Source organism: Nannobrachium achirus (assembly GCF_963921795.1).
Source record: "Nannobrachium achirus genome assembly, chromosome: 9".
Taxonomy (NCBI): Eukaryota; Metazoa; Chordata; class Actinopteri; order Myctophiformes; family Myctophidae; genus Nannobrachium; species Nannobrachium achirus.
Window position 1 is genome coordinate 7,883,551 of NC_137818.1, and position 24,276 is coordinate 7,907,826.

Genomic DNA, 24,276 nt, shown 5'->3' on the forward strand with positions numbered 1-24,276 from the left:
TTCCCGTTGGTGATTTTTGAGCGGACATCTGGCATTGTCGGTTTTGTCCCCGTGTCTGTCCGGACTGTGATTGGTCAGTTTGGTGTCTGTTTGCACAGATATAAAAAGCTAAATACTAGGGGTGTAACGATATAGTAACTGTATCGAAATATCGTTTTTAACTTAAAAAATTAGTAGATCGAAATGAAAACAGCTAAAATCGAATCGTATCGTTTAATTTTGTATCGTATCGAATCGGCAGTGCAAAGAATCGATTGTATCGATACTACCTACTTGTGCATTGTATTTAGCATTTTTAAGAAGAAAGAATTAAAAGGAGGGGTTTAATTACTTTTCCTTTCCATATAGCTACACTGGTCTATCTAAATGTGTGTAATCTCTGGGTTCATGTCAAGGTGCACGTTTGTCAATATACAACGTCCATGTATTTGGCAGATAATCACTGTGTTTACTCATTTATATCCATAATAATACATGTTTCCCTTAAAAACCAGCACTATCCACACCTTTCACACAGATTTAATGTCTTTGCTAAATAGTTACTATATCGATTTTAAATAATTAAATCGAATCGTATCGCCAATTCGCCATGAATGAACCAATATCATCCATGTATCGTATCGTCAACCATATATCGAGATATGTATCGAATCGCTATTAAAATGTATCGTTACACCCCTACTAAATACCTCTTCCGCCGCTGCAGTTCATTGCAACGTGCAACAACTGGAGGCAGAATGTCCGGGAGTGCCGGAGACCACGCTGCCAGTCAAAGTGACTACTGGCCAATCACAGCGCGTCTTTTGCGGGACACTTGCACGGCTCAGCTGTTGTTAGAGGCTACGTATACGTAAAGACCCGCCCATCACCTGCCTCTGATTGGCCTAGCAACTATACCGTGTCTGTGACGCACGTGGAAGTGGGAACCGACCGGTCGCCGAGTCCCGCGAGCTCATGCCCCCAGAGCCGAAGGAAGCGTCTACTTTTCTATGTCTATGTCTGTTTGTATACGGAAGGCCAGGGTCTCGTTGGCCAAGCTTCGCGGGACGCAAAATGACATGAATGACATTATTTTTTAATTTATTCAGGTTGGAATCAGATGGAGTATTTGATCAGGCTGCATGAGGACATAGAGACACAGCGACATAAGGACATGCATTATTCCAGGCTGCATATTGTCTTGTGAATAGACAATAACTGTAGCGTTATTAATGGACACATGAGATGACAGATCTACAAACAATGATAAACTATTCATTGAGTGTCATGTTACAGTGTGGCAGCCTTGTGGGCTTGTAGATCTGCCATAGTTCTGTCATCTCATGCATTTCTTTGCAAGTATGATGAGATCTCAGAAGAATGAAGTGCACAGGAGTGAAATAAATGTAAAACACAACTTTTCCAGAGGGTTTGAGATCTGTTGATCACGTCACATATGAAAAGGCAACAATACTCTTGCATACTCAGTGGTGAAACAAATGTAGAAATGCTCTTGTTAGTAAAAGTCAGGAATTCAAAATGTGCTTGAGTAAAAGTACCAAAGTATTGGCATCAAAATGTAGGCCTATACTTAAAAGTAAAAGTACTCATTATGCAGAACGCCCCATTTCAAGTTTTCATATGTACAAACATCTTTTGAAAATAGCTGCTCTACAAGCTCACAATGCATCACATCACGATGCATTGTGAGCTTGTAGATCGGATATTTTCAAATGGCTTTGATTGAAGAATTTATTAGAAGTTTGCAATAGAAAAAGTACAGTTTCATGACAGTACAAATCACTGGTACAAGGTCAACTAAAAGGAGATCCTAGAAAGCCGAGGCTTATTTCCACAGGAACTACACTTTAAGTATCTCATATAACATTGAAAGACAGACGGATAGAACATAGTACTTTATCTACTGTAGATCCTAGGATAATATCAGTTTCAAAAGCATAACATCAAATACAAAGGCAGAAAAAAATGAATAAGGGGGGGGGGGGGGGGGGGCTTAGGCTATTTACAAGTCAAGGGTAGCAGCTGTCTGAAGGTGACTTTTCATACCAATTTTGAAGGAGGCTAGGGATTTGCTCTCCTTTAAGGCTTGTGGAAGGGCCACATGTTGATGGTATAGCAGGAGAACGAGTTAGAGCCTTGTTTAGTGTTAAATCTACGTTGATGATGATGATGTATGTTTTTCAATAATAATAAATATCTATTAAGCTATATCTACAAGTAACTAAAGTGTTCAAATAATTGTAGTGGAGTAAATATTTAAATCTGAGATTTAATTGATTAGATTGTAGTGGAGTAGAAGTAAAAGTATTGGAAATGTCAAATCAAATTGGAAAGACTCAAGTAAAGTACAAATGCCTCAACATTGTACTTAAATACAGTAGGCTACTTGAGTAAAAATCCTCAGGCCTACTTACTTTACACCACTGAGAATAATAATCCATCCATCTCTTATTTAAAATAAATCTCAAAGCTGATATGGTCAGAATTTATTGAGAGGATTGCCCCTTGAGATGCAGCATCTCATTTTAGAGGAGGTCCTAAACACATACAGTAACATTACATTCAGTACAAAAACACATGACTAGACACACAAAAACACTACATACAGTACAAAAACATATGACTAGGACATTACATACAATGCAAACACACAACACGTGCAGTACAGTTAGCTTGCTCACCATCTACCACCTACCACAACCCCAACTCGTTTAAGCAAAAATGCGAGAATGAAATACTTTGGCTTAAGTAAAAGAAAATAATAATAATAATAATAATAATACTAACAATAATAATAATAATAAAAATGAATCAATATTTTTGAAAAAAATATTTTGATTTTTTATTATCGCGAGAACAATGGCTTCCACTTTAACATTGCAACTTTTCAGGAATAGAAAGCCTGCATTTTCTATTAGCTTGGATTCCCAATCGATGATGTCACAAGACGATGGGTTTCTGACCTGCCCACAATCTTCCTCTGAGGAAAAGGAAAAAAGCTATTTTTTAGTGAGGACCAATTATATGAAGATAGGTTGAAAAGTGGTGAAGTCCGGTGCGTTTGTAACGAACACTGTGCTGACTCACGTCGCAGCAAGACCTGCCACTAATTCCACCTCCGGGGACCCGTTCCCCGCTCGCAGATGTGGGGTCCATGGTCGTGCAATGGTCCGTGCTGTCATCCAACACGGACTGCGGAGTGCAGGTTCGTGCTCAGCACGGACCATTGCACGACCATGGACCCCACATCTGTGGACATCTTTCTGTGTCTCCCACTCCACAGTTCCATGGACTGCTGTTACAGCTCGGACCCTCAGCTGCAGACCAAGAGTGAGACTGCGGACCGGGCCTCCATAGAGCACACCTGTGGACTGCCTATAAAATTGAATTGAATTGTAGATATGAACTATATAATATATAGTCAGTGCTTAATTTGTCATGCACGTTTTTTTTTACCCAAATTTACGCACCCAGTATAACATTAGCAGCAACATTTGGCACATGTGGCCCATCAGAACACTGATGGTCAGTCTATCAATTTGGAATGATCAATCTGAATAACTGGCATATTAAAAATATACATTTTTACTGTTAACAAGATTCTATGGATCCATGTATGTGTGTATACAGTAGCTTGTCTATTGTGACAAATTAAGCACTAAACCTAACCCTGTCCATATGAACCATAGTTAACCTAACCCTAACCCTGTCCATATGAACTAGTTACTGCTCAACTCTGAAGCCTCGATCAGAGTCGGGTCCGCGGTGGAAGGCGGCTATCCACCGCGGTGTAGTGCGCTGTGGTCTTTTTGAGCGTTAACGTTGTAGTTTTATGACTAAAAAAGAGCGGCTTGAGGGTGGAGGGAAAGATTCATGTAGATATGTTTGTGTTGTTATTGATAGTGTGTGTGTGTGTGTGTGTGTGTGTGGGGGGGGGGGGGGGTGTTTGTGTGTATCTCTCTGTTCAGTCACAACACATAGGGTGAGTCATCATATTAATCATGTGACCACATGTCACCAATCCTCTCACATGACCTTCAGAGTGTTATAATCCTCATAACACTGCAGTCAGCACGATGACACACGCACACGCACGCACGCACGCACGCACGCACGCACGCACGCACACCACACACACACACACACACTCCTATACAGCAGTAAGCTGGGTGGTGCAACATGGCCCTATAGGGCAGGGGCTCCCAAACCTTTTGACTCAGGGCACCCATGAGGGCACCCCTCTAGAAATATTATTTTTCTCCGAGGCACCCCTACATTATATTCATAATTTTCACTCCCAGCCTTTAGCATAAAAGTGTGATAGCAATGTTTAAAAAAAAAGTATTTATTTTTGTTATTAATTATTATAGGATGATGACAACATCTGAATGAAGTTGTGTTTAATTGAGTAAATCAGAATTGTGTTGTACATTCAAATTAATTCACCTCCATATAAGGGGAACATAAGGGCAATTTTGCCATTATTCTCCCCGAAATGAAGTTGCGAGGAAAACGTTGAGATAATAGCCAATTTGGTTAAAATGATACTAAATATATGTTTTTTTGTTTGTATTAAAGATTTGTTTTGGGGCCTTTTATGCCTTTATTTGATAGGATAGTAGACTGACAGGAAATGGGGAGAGACATGTGGCAAAGGTCCTCCGGATCGGGAATCGAACCGGCGACACCAGCAGGCATCATAGCCTAGTATGTGGTATGCGCCTTGACCACCAGGCCAGTGGGCGCCCCAAAATATATGTATTTTTGAGTGTTAAATATGATCAAATTATCTCACGGCACCCCTGGACTGCTGCTGTGGCACCCCAGGGTGCCCCGTCACCCTCTTTGAAAACCCCTGCCCTAAGGGCCCCTGGCAGCAGTAAGTTGTCTGCCTTGCCGGTACAGGTTGTGCAGTGCCTTGTAAACATTGTTTACTGTACGTTGTTTATGGTACATTGTCTACTGTAAACAGACAGGGCACAATGGGAAGCAGACTGATCCTCTATGATCTCTCTGTCCACTAATAGATGTTGACAGCTATGATAACTCTCTAATCCTCATTAAGCTCCATAATGCTGCTTGTCCCGTCCTCTCCCTCAGTGGAACAAACTGCAACGCCAAGGAACCACAACCATAACATCATCTCGCTTTTACTTCTCACATTAAACCCGAACACAAGCTCATCCATGTTACACAGCGAGACAGAATCCAAAGAGTTTCAATGTGAGAGACAAACCCTCAGGTTAAAGTTTTGACGGGTCTTTTGGTTGTTTTGGGGAGGCTGTGATGGGTGCTCGCCTCACGGCGGACTTCGACCCGGAGAAGGAGATCGACGTGGCGGAGCTCCAGGAGTGGTACAAGAAGTTCGTGGTGGAGTGTCCCAGCGGGACGCTCTTCAGACACGAGTTCAGGAGCTTCTTCGGAGTCTCCAACAACAAGGAGGGCGCCGACTACATCGAACACATGTTCGAGGCCTTCGACAAGAACGGAGTGAGTTGTTTTATTGTAGGCTACTATTATATAGTGATTGTTGTTTTTATCAACATGAATTCATAGAGTGAGTTATGGATTGTTGTTGTATCAAAATTAATTCATAGAGTGAGTGATGGATTGAACACCTTTCAATAAAGAAGAGATCACACCGATTTGAGCAAGCAAATGTTTAATTATAAAAAAACATAGATTAGCATAACAGATTTGGCGATTAGACTCCATAAGCATTTAGAAGCATAGAACCTTAACAATAAATGTATAAGATTAGCTTTCAAAATTAAATGTCTAAGATTAGCTATTAATAGGGAGGGATTAATAGGGAGAACCCCCCATGGAGTCTAGACGCTAATGGTGGCTGTGCAGATGAACCTCCTTTACTCTGAACAATTGAGACTAGGTGGAGTTGGGGATGGAGGTGGGAGCTTGTTGCATGCTGAAAAAGAGAATGACAAGGTTTAGTGTGGAGATATTTTAAGGCGGAGTCCAATCGCCTGATTGGCTGACTGTAGTTTGGCTAGAAGTGCACACACTTTGAGATGAGAGTAACAATGCGGCTTAGATTTGTTTTTATTGAACTTGTGCTGAAGCTTCATAGAGTGAGTTGTTTTATTGTATTATTATAGTGATTGTTGTTGTATCAACACATGCCATTTAGACATGGAAAGCCAGCAGGGGTGGGCAACTTTGATGATGGAGAAAGCCACTGTATTTTCACACTCACTCCAGAGGGCCACAATGCATATACAGTTTTGAGCTTGTAGATCTGCTATTTCTTTCTATTTGTGGGATCGCCTGAAAGGCGAGAACACTATGTTATCTTCCTTATTTGTACAGTGAGTTCCGTCGCGTAAGTTCCGTCGCAGACAGTACAAAGGCAGGGCCCTTAGCCAATGAGGTTTGTGGGCTCGCCTGAAAGGTGAGAACACTATGTTATCTTCATTATTTATATAGTGAGTTCCGTCGCAGACAGTACAAAGGCAGGGCCCTTAGCCAATGAGGTTTGTGGGCTCGCCTGAAAGGTGAGAACACTATGTTATCTTCATTATTTATATAGTGAGTTCCGCCGCAGACAGTACAAAGGCAGGGCCCTTAGCCAATGAGGTGCAATTGAGGTGTGGAAAATCTGGGAGTGGTGTTAGCTGGAGTATTGGTTGAGCTTCACATGACAGTTAGCATGTTGGTGAATATAGTCACAAGCGAGCCCACACTGTTTCGTAGGAACAGTATTAGTTTTGAATTGGAACCCTTCATTATTTTAAGCATTTTTTAAATTGGAATCCAGAAAAGTAAATCTTGTATTTAATTTCAAGTGCATTTATATTTTCTTATGTTAACATTATGAACTTAAATACAAATATATTGGTCATACAATATACTAGCACCAGTCATTATGGTACTAATATAGACTGAATTTAAGTTGTGTTTGCAATGTACAGCTGAAATCAACCTTATATCACTATTCCAATATTAACCTTAAATATTGCGGCCCGCATGTGTGCATTTGTGTCGTTTTAGATTGATGCTCTGATTTACATATCGTCACTGTCTGGCCAAAACCTCTTTGAATTGAACCAATGAAAAGTAGTAACAAGCCCTTCGGTCAAAACCTCCTAGCTCCTTGAGCTCATTGTCCAAAAAAATTACATTTTGGAGTTAGGAGGAGTTTCGGCCCGACAGCAGAGATAGTCTGTCTTTTTGTGTTTTTTTTTGTAAATTAACGTCCTACTTGATCATTGTCACACATAAAGCATCAATAATAGTATGACATAGCATGTCTACAGCTTGTATATCTGCTACTTTTGCTACTTTTAACCCATGAAAGTAACAGAAAACTAGGGTTAGGATTTAGAATGTATTTTTAAAATCACCTCTAAATCGGTTAGGCCAATAGTGTGGATTTATGTGTTATTAACATTGATTTATAGTAAGTGAGGATTCATGTCTTATGAACATGCATTTACTGTATAGTAAGCATTATTATAAGATTAACCAGTGCAAGCAGGTCAATCTTATGTTGTATGGTATAGAGACAGACAGCTATACAGTATGTTGTATGGTTTTTAGAGACAGTCGCAATGAGGAAAATAAGGGAAGCAGCGCTGGAGGTAGCAGAGTTGAGGTTCTTTCTGGGAGTAACAAGGATGGATAGGATCAGGAACAAGTGCATTAGAGGACAGTGCATGTCGGATGTCTTAGAGATAAAGCCAGAGAGGCCAGACTGAGATGGTTTAGACATGTACAGAGGAGGGACAGTGAGATGGTTTGGACATGTACAGAGGACGGACAGTGAGATGGTTTGGACATGTACAGAGGACAGACAGTAAGATGGTTTGGACATGTACAGAGGAGGGACAGTGAGATGGTTTGGACATGTACAGAGGAGGGACAGTGAGATGGTTTGGACATGTACAGAGGAGGGACAGTGAGATGGTTTGGACATGTACAGAGGAGGGACAGTGAGATGGTTTGGACGTGTACAGAGGAGGGACAGTGAGATGGTTTGGACGTGTACAGAGGAGGGATAGTGAGATGGTTTGGACATGTACAGAGGAGGGATAGAGAGATGGTTTAGACATGTACAGAGGAGGGACAGTGAGATGGTTTGGACATGTACAGAGGAGGGACAGTGAGATGGTTTGGACATACTGTACAGAGGAGGGACAGTGAGATGGTTTGGACATGTATAGAGAAGGGACAGTGAGATGGTTTGGATGTGTACAGAGGAGGGACAGTGAGATGGTTTGGACGTGTACAGAGGAGGGACAGTGAGATGGTTTGGACGTGTACAGAGGAGAGACAGTGAGATGGTTTGGACGTGTACAGAGGAGGGACAGTGAGATGGTTTGGACATGTACAGAGGAGGGACAGTGAGATGGTTTGGACATGTATAGAGGAGGGACAGTGAGATGGTTTGGACATGTACAGAGAAGGGACAGTGAGATGGTTTGGACATGTACAGAGGAGGGACAGTGAGATGGTTTGGACGTGTACAGAGGAGGGACAGTGAGATGGTTTGGACGTGTACAGAGGAGAGACAGTGAGATGGTTTGGACGTGTACAGAGGAGGGACAGTGAGATGGTTTTGGACATGTACAGAGGATGGATAGAGAGATGCTTTGGACATGTACAGAGGAGGGATAGTGAGATGGTTTGGACATGTACAGAGGAGGGATAGAGAGATGCTTTGGACATGTACAGAGGAGGGATAGTGAGATGGTTTGGACATGTTTGGACATGTACAGAGGAGGGATAGTGAGATGGTTTGGACATGTTTGGACATGTACAGAGGAGGGACAGTGAGATGGTTTGGACATGTACAGAGGAGGGATAGAGAGATGCTTTGGACATGTACAGAGGAGGGATAGTGAGATGGTTTGGACATGTTTGGACATGTACAGAGGAGGGATAGTGAGATGGTTTGGACATGTTTGGACATGTACAGAGGAGGGACAGTGAGATGGTTTGGACATGTACAGAGGAGGGACAGTGAGATGGTTTGGACATGTACAGAAGGGGGACAGTGAGATGGTTTGGACGTGTACAGAGGAGGGACAGTGAGATGGTTTGGACATGTACAGAGGAGGGACAGTGAGATGGTTTGGACATGTACAGAGGAGGGATAGTGAGATGGTTTGGACATGTACAGAGGAGGGACAGTGAGATGGTTTGGACATGTACAGAGGAGGGACAGTGAGATGGTTTAGACATGTACAGAGGAGGGACAGTGAGATGGTTTGGACATGTACAGAAGGGGGACAGTGAGATGGTTTGGACGTGTACAGAGGAGGGATAGTGAGATGGTTTGGACATGTACAGAGAAGGGACAGTGAGATGGTTTGGATGTGTACAGAGGAGGGACAGTGAGATGGTTTGGACGTGTACAGAGGAGGGACAGTGAGATGGTTTGGACGTGTACAGAGGAGAGACAGTGAGATGGTTTGGACGTGTACAGAGGAGGGACAGTGAGATGGTTTGGACATGTACAGAGGAGGGATAGAGAGATGCTTTGGACATGTACAGAGGAGGGATAGTGAGATGGTTTGGACATGTACAGAGGAGGGATAGAGAGATGCTTTGGACATGTACAGAGGAGGGATAGTGAGATGGTTTGGACATGTTTGGACATGTACAGAGGAGGGATAGTGAGATGGTTTGGACATGTTTGGACATGTACAGAGGAGGGACAGTGAGATGGTTTGGACATGTACAGAGGAGGGACAGTGAGATGGTTTGGACATGTACAGAGGAGGGACAGTGAGATGGTTTGGACATGTACAGAGGAGGGACAGTGAGATGGTTTGGACATGTACAGAGGAGGGATAGTGGTAGAAGGATGCTGTGGTTGGAACTTAGAGGAAGACCAAAGAGGAGTTTTATGGATGTTGTGAAAGAGGATTTAGTTGGTGTAAGAGAAGAGGAGACAGACAAGCTCATAGCGTGGTGCTACGCTGCGAGCAGGTAGATCTGCTATTTTTGAAACATCTTGACATTTTTAGCAAATCTTTGAATATATCTTGTTTAAAGCAAACATTTTGTAACTCAAATATTTTCTTCTGGGGGGTCCCTGACACATAACATTTCGAGATGGGGTCTCGAACCACTCCCATAGAAACATGCGTTTGTTTTTAGAAGACATTTTAGAATCAGGTCAAAAAAACATTCAAAGACTTGCATGCAATGCACAAATGTAAAAAAAGAAAAAAAAGAAAAGAAAGAAATTGCAGATCTACAAGCTCTCTTCCACTCAGGACAACACTATAGATGCAGCGAGAGAGAGGACAACTTTAGTTTTTTACAACAAGGTTTCATATTTTAGATTGTAATTAAAGAATATAAAAGATGAGTGTTAAAATTATTTCATTTACTTCTTTCTATTGTTTTAGAGATTCTTATTTCAGTGTTTGGGGGCATGCGTACAAGTGGCTAAATATGTCATTTTACACAGAATAAGCCCATTCTCAAGATACAACGCAACCTTTCATGGTTGGATGTGACTTATGGCCGGGGGCTAGAAGTGTTACTGTAAATAGCAATAAAGAAACTGCTGGCTTGTTGTGTCTAAAAAGACATATTTAGCCACTTGTACACATGCCCCCATGCGTACGCATGCCCCAGATTTTAGCAGGGTAAACGCGATAAAACAATAGAAAGAAGCAAATGAAAACATTTTAACACTCACTTTTTCTTTTCTCTAATTACAATCTAAAATGTGAACCCTTGTTGTAAAAAACAAAAGTTGTCCTAGTAATTAGTAATGAAATGCCTCTTACAGGACAACACCATCGACTTCCTGGAGTACGTGGCAGCCTTGAACCTGGTGCTTCGAGGGAAACTGGAACACAAGCTGAAATGGACCTTCAAGATGTACGACAAGGACGGCAGCGGCTGCATCGACCGAGACGAACTGCTGGAGATCGTGGAGGTGAGGGTTCACCGACCTCCTGAAAACCCTAGCACAGGGTTCCCCAATTAGTTTTCCCCAAGGGCCGAATTATGTCTAGGGTACCAAGCCGAGGGCCACAACATTGCAGGGGGCGACGGCGGCGTTCCCGCTACTCCAGCGACAGTTCAGATATTGTTGTTGTCGGGTGAAAATCTTGTAGGTCCAAAACCGTTCGTTTTGAATTTATATTTTTTTAAATTATTTAAACTAGTGAAAACAGCCGATCTACAAGCACACAACGCCTCGCGGTGCGAGGCGTTGTGTGCTTGTAGATCTGCTGTTTTCACTACTTTTGTGCGACGGCCTTGTATGATTTGCGAAAGAACTTACAAATTTGGAGATACGAGATTTCCAGCCGACAACGACGATACAGGCCTACTAGTGTTGTTGCTGCTCTTATACCACCATTATTATGGTGTGGGTCAGACAGTAGCCCCCCGCGGACCATAAATGGCCCGTGCCGCCTATTGGAACCCTGCCCTAGCATCCTAGTCTGAGTGTTTCGTGCACTTTATGATAGAAGCATGAAATTTGGCGCACAGAACATGCCATATGGAACATTTTTTGTTATAGGGACATCGCAGATTTGTCTTGGGAAACTTGTAGGAGCCAATCAAAGTTGGGCTCTCATAGAATTTAATATACAATAAAATAAAATAATACAAAAAATGCTTTAAGTAGCATGTGAGGGGTCAAACTAGTTTTTTTTTTAATTCTGAATCCAATGCAAGCATTCCTTTCCGAAACACAGCCCCCACAAAACTATGAAAAATGACGACTCATCACTAAACTATAGTTTTATGGGGTCCGTTTTTAGCCCAAGGAATGTTTTTTGGTGGAAAACAAATGCTTGCATTGGATTCAGAATCATGAAAAACCCCTAGTTTGACCCCTCACATGCTACTTAAAGCATACCGGTATTTATCTTTTGTATAATTTTACTGTATAGTAAAGTCTATGGGAGCGTGTCGCTGTTACTACATGTCATCTTTTCGGCACCCGACTCTAACCCTAACCTCCGTGGAGTGAGTCGCTAACCCTCCGGTGGAAATGATGGTCGTTCAAAAGAGCGCGATTTTCCCAAGTCTATGAAAGCCCAACTTTGATTGGCTCCCACAAGTTTCCCAAGACAAATCTGCGATGTCCTTATAGCCAAAATGTTTCCATAATATGGCATGTTCTAACTGTGTGCCAAATGTCATGCTTCTATCATAAAGTGCACGATTCCATCAACATACTGCCTGAAACCCCTGGACTATGCGTATCCTAGCATGAACTTCTTCAACCCTAGCATCACTATTCTAACATAGCATCCGCTTATTTCGCTCGAGATTACGGAGTAGCGTTAATGAGGAAAGCTGCATCACAGAGCTGAAAGCTGAAATCACAAAAATGCTAAAGGTTAAAGATCGCCTGTCATATTCATAATAATAATCATAATGTTTATATTAAAGGAGCTATAGTCAACTTTTTCTTGTAAAAACAGACGCTAAAATAAAATAATGTTTTGAAAATATTTTATAAAAAAGATTAAACTTCATATATGTGTTTCTATTAAGAAATGACCACAAAAAGCGTAAAATAATGATAAAATAATCATTTTGGCCGTTGTCAGACTGACTTTGTTTACATCTCTCTTCTATTCTTGATAAGGGATATAAACAAAGTCAGACTGACAACGGCCAAAATGATTATTTTATCATTATTTTACGCTTTTTGTGGTCATTTTGTAATAGAAACACATACACATATATCTTTTTTATAAAATATTTTCGAAACATTATTTTTATTTTAGCGTCCGTTTTTCAAGAAAAAGTTGACTAATAGTCTATCCACAGATTAAAGATACTGTGTCATATTATTGTTATTATATATTTAATAGAGTATCTACTGATACTGTGTCATATTATTGTTATTATATATTTCATAGAGTATCTACAGGTTAAAGATACCGTGTCATATTATTGTTATCATATATTTCATAGAGTATCTACAGATTAAAGATACCGTGTCATATTATTGTTATTATATATTTCATAGAGTATCTACAGATTAAAGATACCATGTCATATTATTGTTATTATATATTTAATAGAGTATCTACAGATTAAAGATACCGTGTCATGTTATTATTATTATATATTTCATAGAGTATCTACAGATTAAAGATACCGTGTCATATAATTGTTATTATATATTTCATAGAGTATCTACAGGTTAAAGATCGCGTGTCACGGGGAGCTGGATGAAGACTCCAGGAGGATGACTCCAGACCAGGTGGTGGAACGCATCTTTGAGATCGTGGATGAGAACGGAGATGGTGAGTGCTTGGAGATCTGTGGAAACAGATGGCAAGTGTTTGGAGATCTGTGAAAACAGATGGGGAGTGTTTGGAGATCTGTGGAAACAGATGGCGAGTGTTTGGAGATCTGTGGAAACAGATGGCGAGTGTTTGGAGATCTGTGAAAACAGATGGGGAGTGTTTGGAGATCTGTGGAAACAGATGGGGAGTGTTTGGAGATCTGTGGAAACAGATGGCGAGTGTTTGTAGATCTGTGAAAACAGATGGGGAGTGTTTGCAAATCTGAGAAAACAGACGGTGATGGTGTTTGTAGATCTGTGAAAAATGATGGTGAGTGTTTATAGATCTGTGAAAACATGGTGTGAATGAATACAGGTGTTATATTAAACACATATTTAATATATGATATATTTGTATACTGGTGTTACAATAAATGAATATGACACAGGTGTTGCTTTGAGATTCTGACTTGTCTTCTAGTGTGTAAATTGCAGAGTACGGTAACTGGAGGCCAACTTATATATACCAGCCAGACCTTTGAGGTCAGCTGACCAGCTGCTCTTGATAGAGCATCGCAGCGGAAGTGGTTTACTGGTGATACAAAAAATCGCCCATACATTTTCCCCATAAACTTTTACAAAAATATTTAACAATATAACAATTATGTTAAGCCTAGAACCAAGCCATCCAGGATTGCAGTGAATCGTGACCATAAAAACTTTGATCCTATGAGAAAACATAATATTACATTATCTGATACTATTTCATGACTACCCTTTCTTTTAGCGATTTTCAAAATGCCCTTTCACATTCGTTCCGCAGTCCCTGGGTGTTTTTAAATCTTTATCAAAGACCCATTTTTTCTTCCTGGCTTCTAAAGGAGCTATAGTCAACTTTTTTTTGAAAAAATGGACACTAAAATAAAAATGTTTCGAAAATATTTTATAAAAAAAGATTAAGCTTCATATATGTGTTTCTATTCAAAAATGACCACAAAAAGCAACGAAACAAAGTCAACCTGACAATGGCCAAAATCAGTTTTGAATAGAAACACACATATATGAAGCTTAATCTTTTTTATAAAATATTCTCGAAACATTATTTCTATTTTAGCGTAGTTTTTTCAAGAAAAAGTTGACTATAGCTCCTTTAATATTGTTTTCATGTGTAAGCCATGTATATTTTGTTTCCGGTTCACTTTGATTTTCTTTTTTTAATTTATTTTTTTGCTTGATTTGATTTGACCTGTAGGGGAGCTGTCTCTGGAGGAGTTCATTGCCGGAGCCAAAAGTGACCAGTGGGTGATGAAGATGTTGAAGCTGGACGTCAACCCGGCCGACTGGATCCAGGGCCGTCGCCACAGCAAAACCACGGACGCTGTGACATCACAGGGCCAGGACAAACAAGAAGCCAAGGCGGAAGTGTCTTAACATGCAGCTGCGGCGACCTTTACTGTGAAATGTCCTACGAAAACACCTTTATTGTGAAATCAGCCCGTCGTCCTGTCCAGGGGTGGAGGGGAGCTTCTCCACTTCTAAAAAAACAGGATTCTTTCATTTATTGTTTGGTCAATTGCCGCCGCAACCTCCTGCGGACGTGGCAGGCCAAGTCCGTCCCTGACAACCAACAGCAACAAATAAAACTTTGGGCCGTATGGTTTAACACACGGGTGACTAACCGGTCATTTTGGCTGATTTTGAGATCGGAAAGTGCAATAACTCTCCCCGTGAAGGTCTCAGAAATTTCCCCTTCCATGACTTTTCCTAAATACTCAAGACATATGTTCTCGTTTCCCCCCCCCCCCCCCCTTCTGAAACGTTTAGTATGAAATTATATACGATTATACCACTCTGACTGCATTCATCAGTCAAATTGACAGGTAAATTCTCTAAATGTTTTGCCCAGGAGAGCAACACCTCCTCCCCTGCTGCCAGCGGCGGTTCTATTGTCAATAGAACAACAGACAATAGAACCCCTGCTGGCAGCAGGGTTGGAAGTGTTGCTTTCCTGGGCAAAAAGGGAGAGAATTTACCTGTCAAGTTGACTGATAAATGCAGTCAGAGTGGAAGTGATTTTTTTCAGTCACCCGAGTGCTAAATGACTCTCTCCTGGAGATGGGATCCTAAAACCCGAGTCAGGCTTTGCGTGTTGCAACACAGTCTCACTGCCTGGGAGTCATATTCTGACGTTTGACAAAAGCGTGCCACGCAACATGCTGCGGACGTGGTCAGCCAAGTCCGTCCATCGATTGGTTGTGATATCGCCCTGACAACCAACAACAACTAATAAAACCCACGGCATATCGGACACACTCAACTGACTGCCCCTTCGGACCAAACAGTATATGGGCTTCTTAAGCTGTGACATCATTTTAGTCAGACCCCCAAGCAGATTTATTGTCAATATGGGCAGTGCTGTGTCCCTCGCTATTTCAACAGATCTGAGACAAAAATAACGACTAAAGTATAATTCTACCGCCTACAAAATGATGTCAGACTTTAGTCTACTTGCCAGCCCATAGAGCCTCATTGTGAACCCGGACATGTTGAGTACGCCAATGTTTTATGTTAGAAATGTGTAGTAATGGTCCCCAGCATTTAGAACCTGCCGGATGCTAACTTGCATATGTTGAGCAATTTTCATAATTTGCATAATTTGCTTTAATTAGCATAATCACCTATAATAATGGAAAATATGTCAAAAAACTGATAGGACGATTTGAACAATATTGGAGTGGTTTTGGGGGTTATTGAGGATGCTGAATCCATTTCTGACATTTTCTAAATTCAAAACGTCCGTTTTAAACCGGAAATGGCCATATACCAACTTAAATTGGGATGATTGTGATACTTTTTTGTTGATTTTGATTATGAATTAAATTATAAATGTGGTTATTTATATGCTTATACATTATCTGCGATTCAAAAGCAAAATATAGACAATCCACAATTATTAGAACAATGACTTCCACAATAGCCTATCAAAAATAGTCACTTCATCATTTGGAAAATTAACAAAAAAGTATCAAAATCATCCCAATTTAAGTTGGTATATGGCCATTTCCGGTTTAAAACGGCCATTTTGAATTTAGAAAATGTCAGAAATGGATTCAGCATCCAATAAGCCCCAAAACTACTCCAATATTGTTCAAATCGGCCAATCAGTTTTTGACATATTTTCCATTATAGGTGATTATGCTAAATACAGCTAATTATGAAAATTGCTTAACATATGCAAGTTAGCATCCGGCAGTTTCTACATGATGGGGACCCACACTCAACATTTCTAACATAAAACATTGGTGTACTCAATATGCCAGGGTTCACATTCTGGCAAGTGGACTACTTAAGAGGCCCATGGTCTAAACTACGCTCTCCTGGAGATGGGATCCTATAAAACCCTAGTCAGGCTGTGTGCACAACAAAACCGTGCCACTATATTTTTGTCATTCATATTTATTTATTTACATTGCATACCTCTTTATCCATTTACCCACATTCATACATACCTACTGTATATGCATAATGTGTTCATACTTACCTACCTACAGTACCTACCTATACTGTAATGTGTCTTTTCTTTCTGTTCTTCACACTTTTATTTCTTATAATCTTCATATCTGATCACTGTCAAACATACATCTGAATAAATGTTTATTCAAATAACTCATTGTTTTTTTTCCTTCTTCCCTTGAAGAAGACGGTACTTTATACAGTCTGAAGACACAACGTCTTGCAGAATTACTTTGGCAACAATACGTTCTATGAAACATGTCCATTTTGCCTTATAAACTATACTATATACTTATATTGATTTTAGTGTCCGACCGATATGACTTTTTTTAGGGGGGGGGGGGGCTTTTTTAGGGGGGGGGGGGGTGCATAATCATGCAGGGCTGCAGCGCATCTTTGAATCGATTACACGTCTCTAAAAAGAGTCATGTCGAGACGGCTGATGGACTGAAAGGTTGAAGGCTCATTGCTTATATGTGGCAGGGCGCGCTCTGCTGGACAATGCTGGTCATTATATCATTCAGAGCCCTCATACACTGTTCAATGCACTAGGCTTAATTTTTATTATATTAGCGGGAAATTTCACCGATACCGATATAAACCGATATGCCCAAATAAGGCCATATCGCCGATATGGCCTTATCTGGGCATATCGGTACCGATAATCGGCGGCCGATATATCGGTCGTACACTAATTGATTTACCTATATGAAATAGATATGATATGCTTTACCTATATGAGATATGATCCTAGACAGGGTTGTGCAGGTTACTTATGAAAAGTAATCGCCTACAGTTACACGTTACTTGGTAAAATATTGTAGTCAGTAACGCAATCTGATTACCACAATTTAAAAAGTAACTACTAGTTACTTTCGGTTATTTTTTGATTACTTTTTTAGCAAAACTCTTTAATTAAATAAAACAAGTTTTACCATTGATAACTAGACAAGAATATTGAGCCTATGAAATTAAGAAAATAATTTGATAATTTTATTGTTTGGTGTTATTATAACTTGATGATATAAATTGATGAGGGCAAGGGGAGAATGTAATCCAGCATATAACCCCCATTGTTCAGATTCATTACTGTAATCCGCATTACTAATTTTAAAATGTAACCTGAGACTTGACAAGTTACCATTTTTTTTTTGTATTCTGAATACGTAATCCTGTTACATGTAATCTGTTACTTCCCAACCCTGATCCTAGATGACTATTTCTAGGTTTGATGTATTACCGTGTGTTGTCCTTGCTTAGCCTACGATAAATCACTCTGGATTAAGAGACTGCTAAATGCCTAAATCAGGGGAGTCCAAAGTGAGCCCCGGGGGCCAAATGCGGCCCTTAGACACATTTTATACAGCCGGCGGCTTTGTTCCTAAATCATAGCCTACTATAAACGGCCCGCCAGCACTGTCAAGGATATTTTATAAGATAATAATAATATAATAACCAGTAAGACTCCCTAATCGGGAGATAAGCGACCGTTGGTCGCTTATCTCCACAAATAGGCCAAAAGTTTGTTTTACCAATTATTACACTCTATGTGAACATTTACATCAACAAATCCCAAGTACTGGTTTTTAGGGGTGCTGAGTGTGGCGCAGCAGCGTGTCATGCATTTTCTGCAGGCCCTTGTCAATGGCTTTGTGTTCTTGCTGCTTTTTGTTGTTGTTGATCATCTGGAAGCGCGCCCACTCGTTTGCGTGCAAATCAGCTGGATAGAGCACAAGCCTTGCAGGGAGGTAACTCTGGAACAGCCAACGTAAGTGATACCCAAGGAGTGCTCAGAGTTTACCATAGCAACCATTTGTTTACCCTAGCAACCAACTGTTTAACATAGCAACCATGTTTTTTTACCTTAGCAACCAACTGTTTACCATAGCAACCATGTTTTTTACCCTAGCAACCAACTGTTTACCCTAGCAACCAGCTGTTTACCATAGCAACCATGTTTTTTACCCTAGCAACCAACTGTTTAACATATGGAGTTATATGTTGTTCGTGTCCAAATATGGGGCTTGTGAGGTCAGACTTAAGGGATATTCCACTTTCAAAAAAACTTTTTGTCATTGTACGGTCTAATCAGGCTTGTATGAACAGTGAACACCCTGAACAGTTTTTAATTTTCTTCATTCAGTATTTAGATATTTGATGTAAATGTTATCTGGCCCTCCGGCAGGCCCAGGCCCTCTCCCCACACACACTCATTGTAACTTCAAACTCCATTTTAACCATGATAGATTCATTAAAAACACCCTTATGTCTCCATATATGGAGATATATACACAAACGAGCCCTACAGTATAAAGGGGCAATTCTTGCCAGGAAAGAAGCATTTCTTCGACTCAGACCTTATCGCCAGGGTTGGCTTATAGCAGCTGTCGGTAGGACCATATATGGATTCTGTTAGTGTGGATCTCCTAACAGGGCATCATCTGGGATACAATCCCTTTTATGCCCATATATGGAGATCCCTAACATAATCCCTTCCATGCCCATATATGGAGATCCCTAACAGAATCCCTTTTATGCCCATATATGGAGATCCCTAACAGCATCCCTTTTATGCCCATATATGGAGATCACTAACAGCTAACAGAATCCCTTTTATGCCCATATATGGAGATCCCTAACAGAATCCCTTTTATGCCCATATATGGAGATCCCTAACAGAATCCCTTTTATGCCCATATATGGATATCCCTAACAGAATCCCTTTTATACCCATATATGGAGATCCCCAACAGAATCCCTTTTATGCCCAGTTGGTTGCTAGGGTAAAAAAACATGGTTGCTATGGTAAACAGTTGGTTGCTAGGGTAAACAGTTGGTTGCTAGGGTAAAACCATGGTTGCTAAGGTGGTTGCTAACGTACACTAACAGACCAGCAACAACAGACTGTTGCCACAGCAACGTACACAAAGGTTTGTGTACACATGTGGTGTGATGTCATACTGAAGATATATGACATCACACCGTACACAAACAAAGGTGTGACGTGTGACGGGTGACGGACGGAACGGCCGGTTGAGGTTTTCATAGTAAACTGCTCCCTGACGGTCGCAATAACTTTGTCAAAGAAAGGCTATTGTGTTATATTTTTTTAACCATGGCTTGCACGCCTGTTTTTTTTTTTTTTTTTAAAGCACACACCTGACAAAAGACATCTGATATTAAATATTGATAATTATAGTTAAAGGAGGACTTCACCACTTTTCAACTTATCTTCATATAATAGGTCCTCACTAATGTTCATGATAAAATAGCACAATTTTCTTCTACTCAGTCTGGGTCTCATAGGAGAGCTAGGGGCGGGTTTTTGAAAACAATGGCTTCCACTTTAACATTGCAACTTTTCAGGAATAGAAATCCTGCAGTTTCTATTAGCTATTAGCTACCTACGAGACCCAGACTGAGTAGAAAGTGGTGAAGTCCTTCTTTGAATAAAATATTGTAATTGCGATGCATGTGACTTTGTTATGGTCCAACAGAAAATACATTTTGTCAGGAGATATAGTCGGCCCTTGGGTGTTTTGATATTTTCTAATGTGGCCCCTTTGAGAAAAGTTTGGACACCCCTGGCCTGTACATTGTAAATAATGCACTAAGATCTACTTATAACAAACCTCCTGTGTAATACATTTTTGGGTGTACAATCCCAACCCTAACATGTAGGGTTACACCCATAACGCAACCCTGCTGGTATACAATAAGGCTGGGTCGGTCCAACTTTAGAAATGTGTTGGGTTACCAAAATAACCCAATTGGGTTATTTTCAACCCAGCATTTTTATATGCTGCATATACTGTAGAATGCAAGCAAACAAGGTAAGGTTCCATTAACCATATACCGGTAATAACAATACTAATCATACCTAGTGTGACGTGAGCGGTGCTAATTATCCTGTCACCTAAAACTGGTCTTTTGTTTTTGAGCTACAAATGTAGTTCAAACGTCAACTTGTTCAGCTTAACAGTTATCATTGCATGTATTTTTTTCGTTCCCAATTTTTATACTTTTTGTGATTTTCAAAAAAAAAAAAAAAAAAAAAGTTTCCCTGTGAATTCCTACGTGAAATGAATTTTGTCTTACCATTTATATTACTGCCATACATATTATTTGGCACTTAAAACTAGACACATATTAGATCTTTTTCAGCGAGCCCACACGGTGTCTTCAGGAACTGCATTTCTAGTTTCATTAAGCGGCCTGTGAAGCTTGGTCAATGTGACCCTGTACAAAAAACTTTGACACTTAGGTCCAAGATTTAGGCCAGATGTAGAACAGATATAGGCACGCTTCAGAGCCTTGAAAAGCACTAGAAAATACTACTGTTCCTAAAGTAACAGCATGGATTTCTACACAGACAACAGGCAATTCTTCAAGCATATGATGCTGCATACAAGTTCAGGAGAGTTTGGACGAGGCAATTCTCTTGATTGCTGCCTTCAGGTATGGTATGGAAAGAGGGCATTTGCCAAAAGTAAAAACTGCATTCATGGTCTGGAGAGGGAACTTTTTACAGATGGATAAAAGGGCAGGGGCTCAAGTCCCCTTTGATGTCTATGTGGCGACCGCGTATTTCCCGGTGAACCTGTGCGCAAAGGTGGGGGCTGATGGGCAAGGAGGGTTGCGAGCTTATGAGAAACAACTAAAATAAGACCTTAAAACCTGGCGAAAACAGTTGCGTGCATTAGCGGAAGATGACGATAAAGGAAATCATTAAATGGAAAACATTAAATTAACTTCTGAAAAGCCTACACGGCCTTAAAACATGGCAAAAAAAGTTGCGTGCATTAGCGCAAGATTAGATGAGTATAAAGGAAATCATTAAATGGAAAACATTAAATTAACTTCTGAAAAGGCTTCTAAGCCTACACTATCCACAATTTTCCCCGGGGGTTTACTGGAGACTATCAGGACCAAACTTCCGGGTTTAACAGCAGACATACAAGCTCACGTCGCGTCGCAGATGCAACCCGTTGTGAGCTTGTAAATCGGCGGCGGAAGATCGGTGCAAACGTCTGCGCAATGCACTATGGGGCGTAGGAAAATCGTGGATAGCCTACTAAAAACCAGTGAACCGAGATCTTGCCACACGTGAATAATTGTGGTTGTAAACAAACACAGACAATACAACAATAAATCCTTAGTCTAGTTGTGGGAAGAAAAGGATATCATCATGGCCCCAAATAACTTTTAAATATCTTGCAATTGGCGACGAGTCTCTTACTAAATCGGCAAGAGTGCCTCTCATTCTCAATACATAAAGGCTAAGCAATATAAACTCTCCATCATCAGCAATAGTCAGTGGTGCGTGTTCCCCACACTCCCAAGCCCCCACCGGGAAATACTCGGTCGCGTCTATGTGTGCCACGCACGTGCCTTCAGAACACATTGTTGACAGTTACAGTTACACAGGAAATAAATGTCTGCTCGTCCCAGCGAGGTCACGACCTCTGATCAAAGACTAGGAATGTTGCTTTTTGTCTCGAGTAAAAGTAGAAAAATATTTGGAATAAATATACAGTCACAGGAGCAAAGTAAAAGTAGACAATGACAATGTATGGAGTCACCATACTACCAACGCGGGGCTGTAACACGACACGTGGTGAATAAGGGGAAGAGGCAGCATGCCACTGAACCACCTGGAACCAGAGGGCGTCAGTTGAGTACCTGAGACGAATAACAGTCCAAGTCCATATAATATATATATATTAATAGATATTTTTTGATTTTATCAGACTGTAAGCCACAAACTAGTCATTTTTAATCTGTTAAATTGTTAATGCACTCCCCCCTCATTTTGTTCAATTGTCTGTTTTAATGTTATCTGCTCCCTTTTACTGCTGAATATTGCTTGTACGGACCTATACTATTGTTCCACAAACTGTTGGAGATATACCGTTTTTCCACTTTCCATAAGTATTATGTCTTACAATTCATAACTATATGAGTAAAAAAAAGTTAAAAAATATATATATAATTCAACAAAGTGAGGGGGGAGTGCATTAAGAATTTAACAGATAAAAACTTCTAGTTTGTGATTTACAGTCTGGTAAAAAAAATAAAACCAAAATAAAATCTATATTCAAAAATGTAAAATATGGACTTATTAGACTGTTTTTTGTCTCAGGTACTCATTTGGGTAGGGCAAGGTACGGCAGCTGCCATACCTTGGCTACAGTGAGGAAAAAAAATACTTCTTAAAATATATTCATCGTGCCTGTTGCTAAGGTACAGTATGTATGGCAACATGACTGGTGTCTTGAACATGCACGAAGGCACTCGTGCAAGACACCAGTCATGTTTCCATACGTTAGCTTTTGCTTAACTGACGCCACTGCCTGGAACCCAACACATGCACATCCTCACATGCAGACCTGCATGTGAGGCTATATGGCTATGGGAGCGTTTCGCTGTTACTACGTGTAATCATTTCGACACCCAAACCTACCCTAACCTCCGTGGGGTGAGTCGCTAACCCTACCGACGCTCCTTTGTCGAAATGACAGTCGTTCGAAAGAGCAAGATTTCCCCTATGGCTATATCGCCCCACATTTATCAAATTTAAACTGGGGACCCCCCACCCTGATGAGCACTAAGAGTTGAGTCTTTACATTTTGTATAACACAGTTCTATTGTGAAAAAAGCAGAACTACATGCTCAATTCCTCGCATCACAATTTCAGCCTCTAATATTTGACAATTTGGCCAATGTTTAAATTTTCACTTTAGAAATGGGATTCAGATAGATTCCCAGATAAATTGACAAACAGACAGACATACTTTATTGAGCCCAAAGGAACTAATTGCATGTTGATATAACTGCTCCTGTTGCCATGCATTTATGAATTTTATTTCATTTCACACATTAAAGAACAGAATGAATTTCAAAAGAGAAACACACCCGCACACTGCATGTTCCAGAGGTAAATTTAATGAAAGCAACGTTTCGGTCGGTAGACCTTCAAGCTAAATTCAGTTGTGACAGATTAAAGAACTACAATAGATGCGAATTGATTCCACTGGGGATGTGCCGAAAGCAAAATTCTTGGCCGAAACCGAATACCTAATATTGGAAACATTTTGCCGAAAACCGAATACCGAATAGCCGAATAATACATGTATATAATTTATTTTGTATTGCAATTTTTTTGCACCATTGCTGTACCTTTGTTGTAAAGCTACCTGATTATGGCAAAAGACATGATTATGGCAAAACCTAACTTAAATAATAATCACCATATGGTTCCATAAAACATTTATTTCTCACTTTTGAATGCACACATAACATATTTATTTTTGTGTAGAATTATTTATTTACTATTGTGTAGTACATTTGTAATAAAAGACACATTATGTCTCAAAATATTAACATTCCATATAGTTGAATTATTGCATCATGAAGAAATATCAATGTAATTATTGTTATTAAAAAAAAAGGAAAAAAAATATATAGAATATCCTATACATTATTCTGTAGTATTCGGTAATATTCGGTATTTGGTATTCGGTACT

The 24,276-nt window shown here is 40.2% G+C and overlaps 2 protein-coding genes across 2 annotated transcripts in view; one reads left to right on the top strand and one right to left on the bottom strand.

The window, feature by feature from the left end:
• Nucleotides 1-5,286: 5,286 nt before the first annotated feature.
• guca1b (guanylate cyclase activator 1B) lies at nt 5,287-14,668 on the top strand (the record flags this gene model as incomplete). Its single annotated transcript, XM_080733960.1, has 4 exons — nt 5,287-5,490; nt 10,766-10,915; nt 13,142-13,256; nt 14,490-14,668. The coding sequence occupies 4 exons, from the start codon at nt 5,287-5,289 to the stop codon at nt 14,666-14,668; spliced, it is 648 nt and encodes a 215-aa protein (XP_080590086.1).
• An 8,418-nt stretch (nt 14,669-23,086) lies between these two features.
• Nucleotides 23,087-24,276, bottom strand: part of LOC308291829 (uncharacterized protein) — a gene marked incomplete at both ends in the record, with an annotated part of 40,204 nt that continues 39,014 nt past the window's right edge. The window contains one exon of the mRNA XM_080733961.1: nt 23,087-23,103. Within this exon, the coding sequence (XP_080590087.1) occupies nt 23,087-23,103 (17 nt within the window). The remainder of the gene's footprint in view (nt 23,104-24,276) is intronic.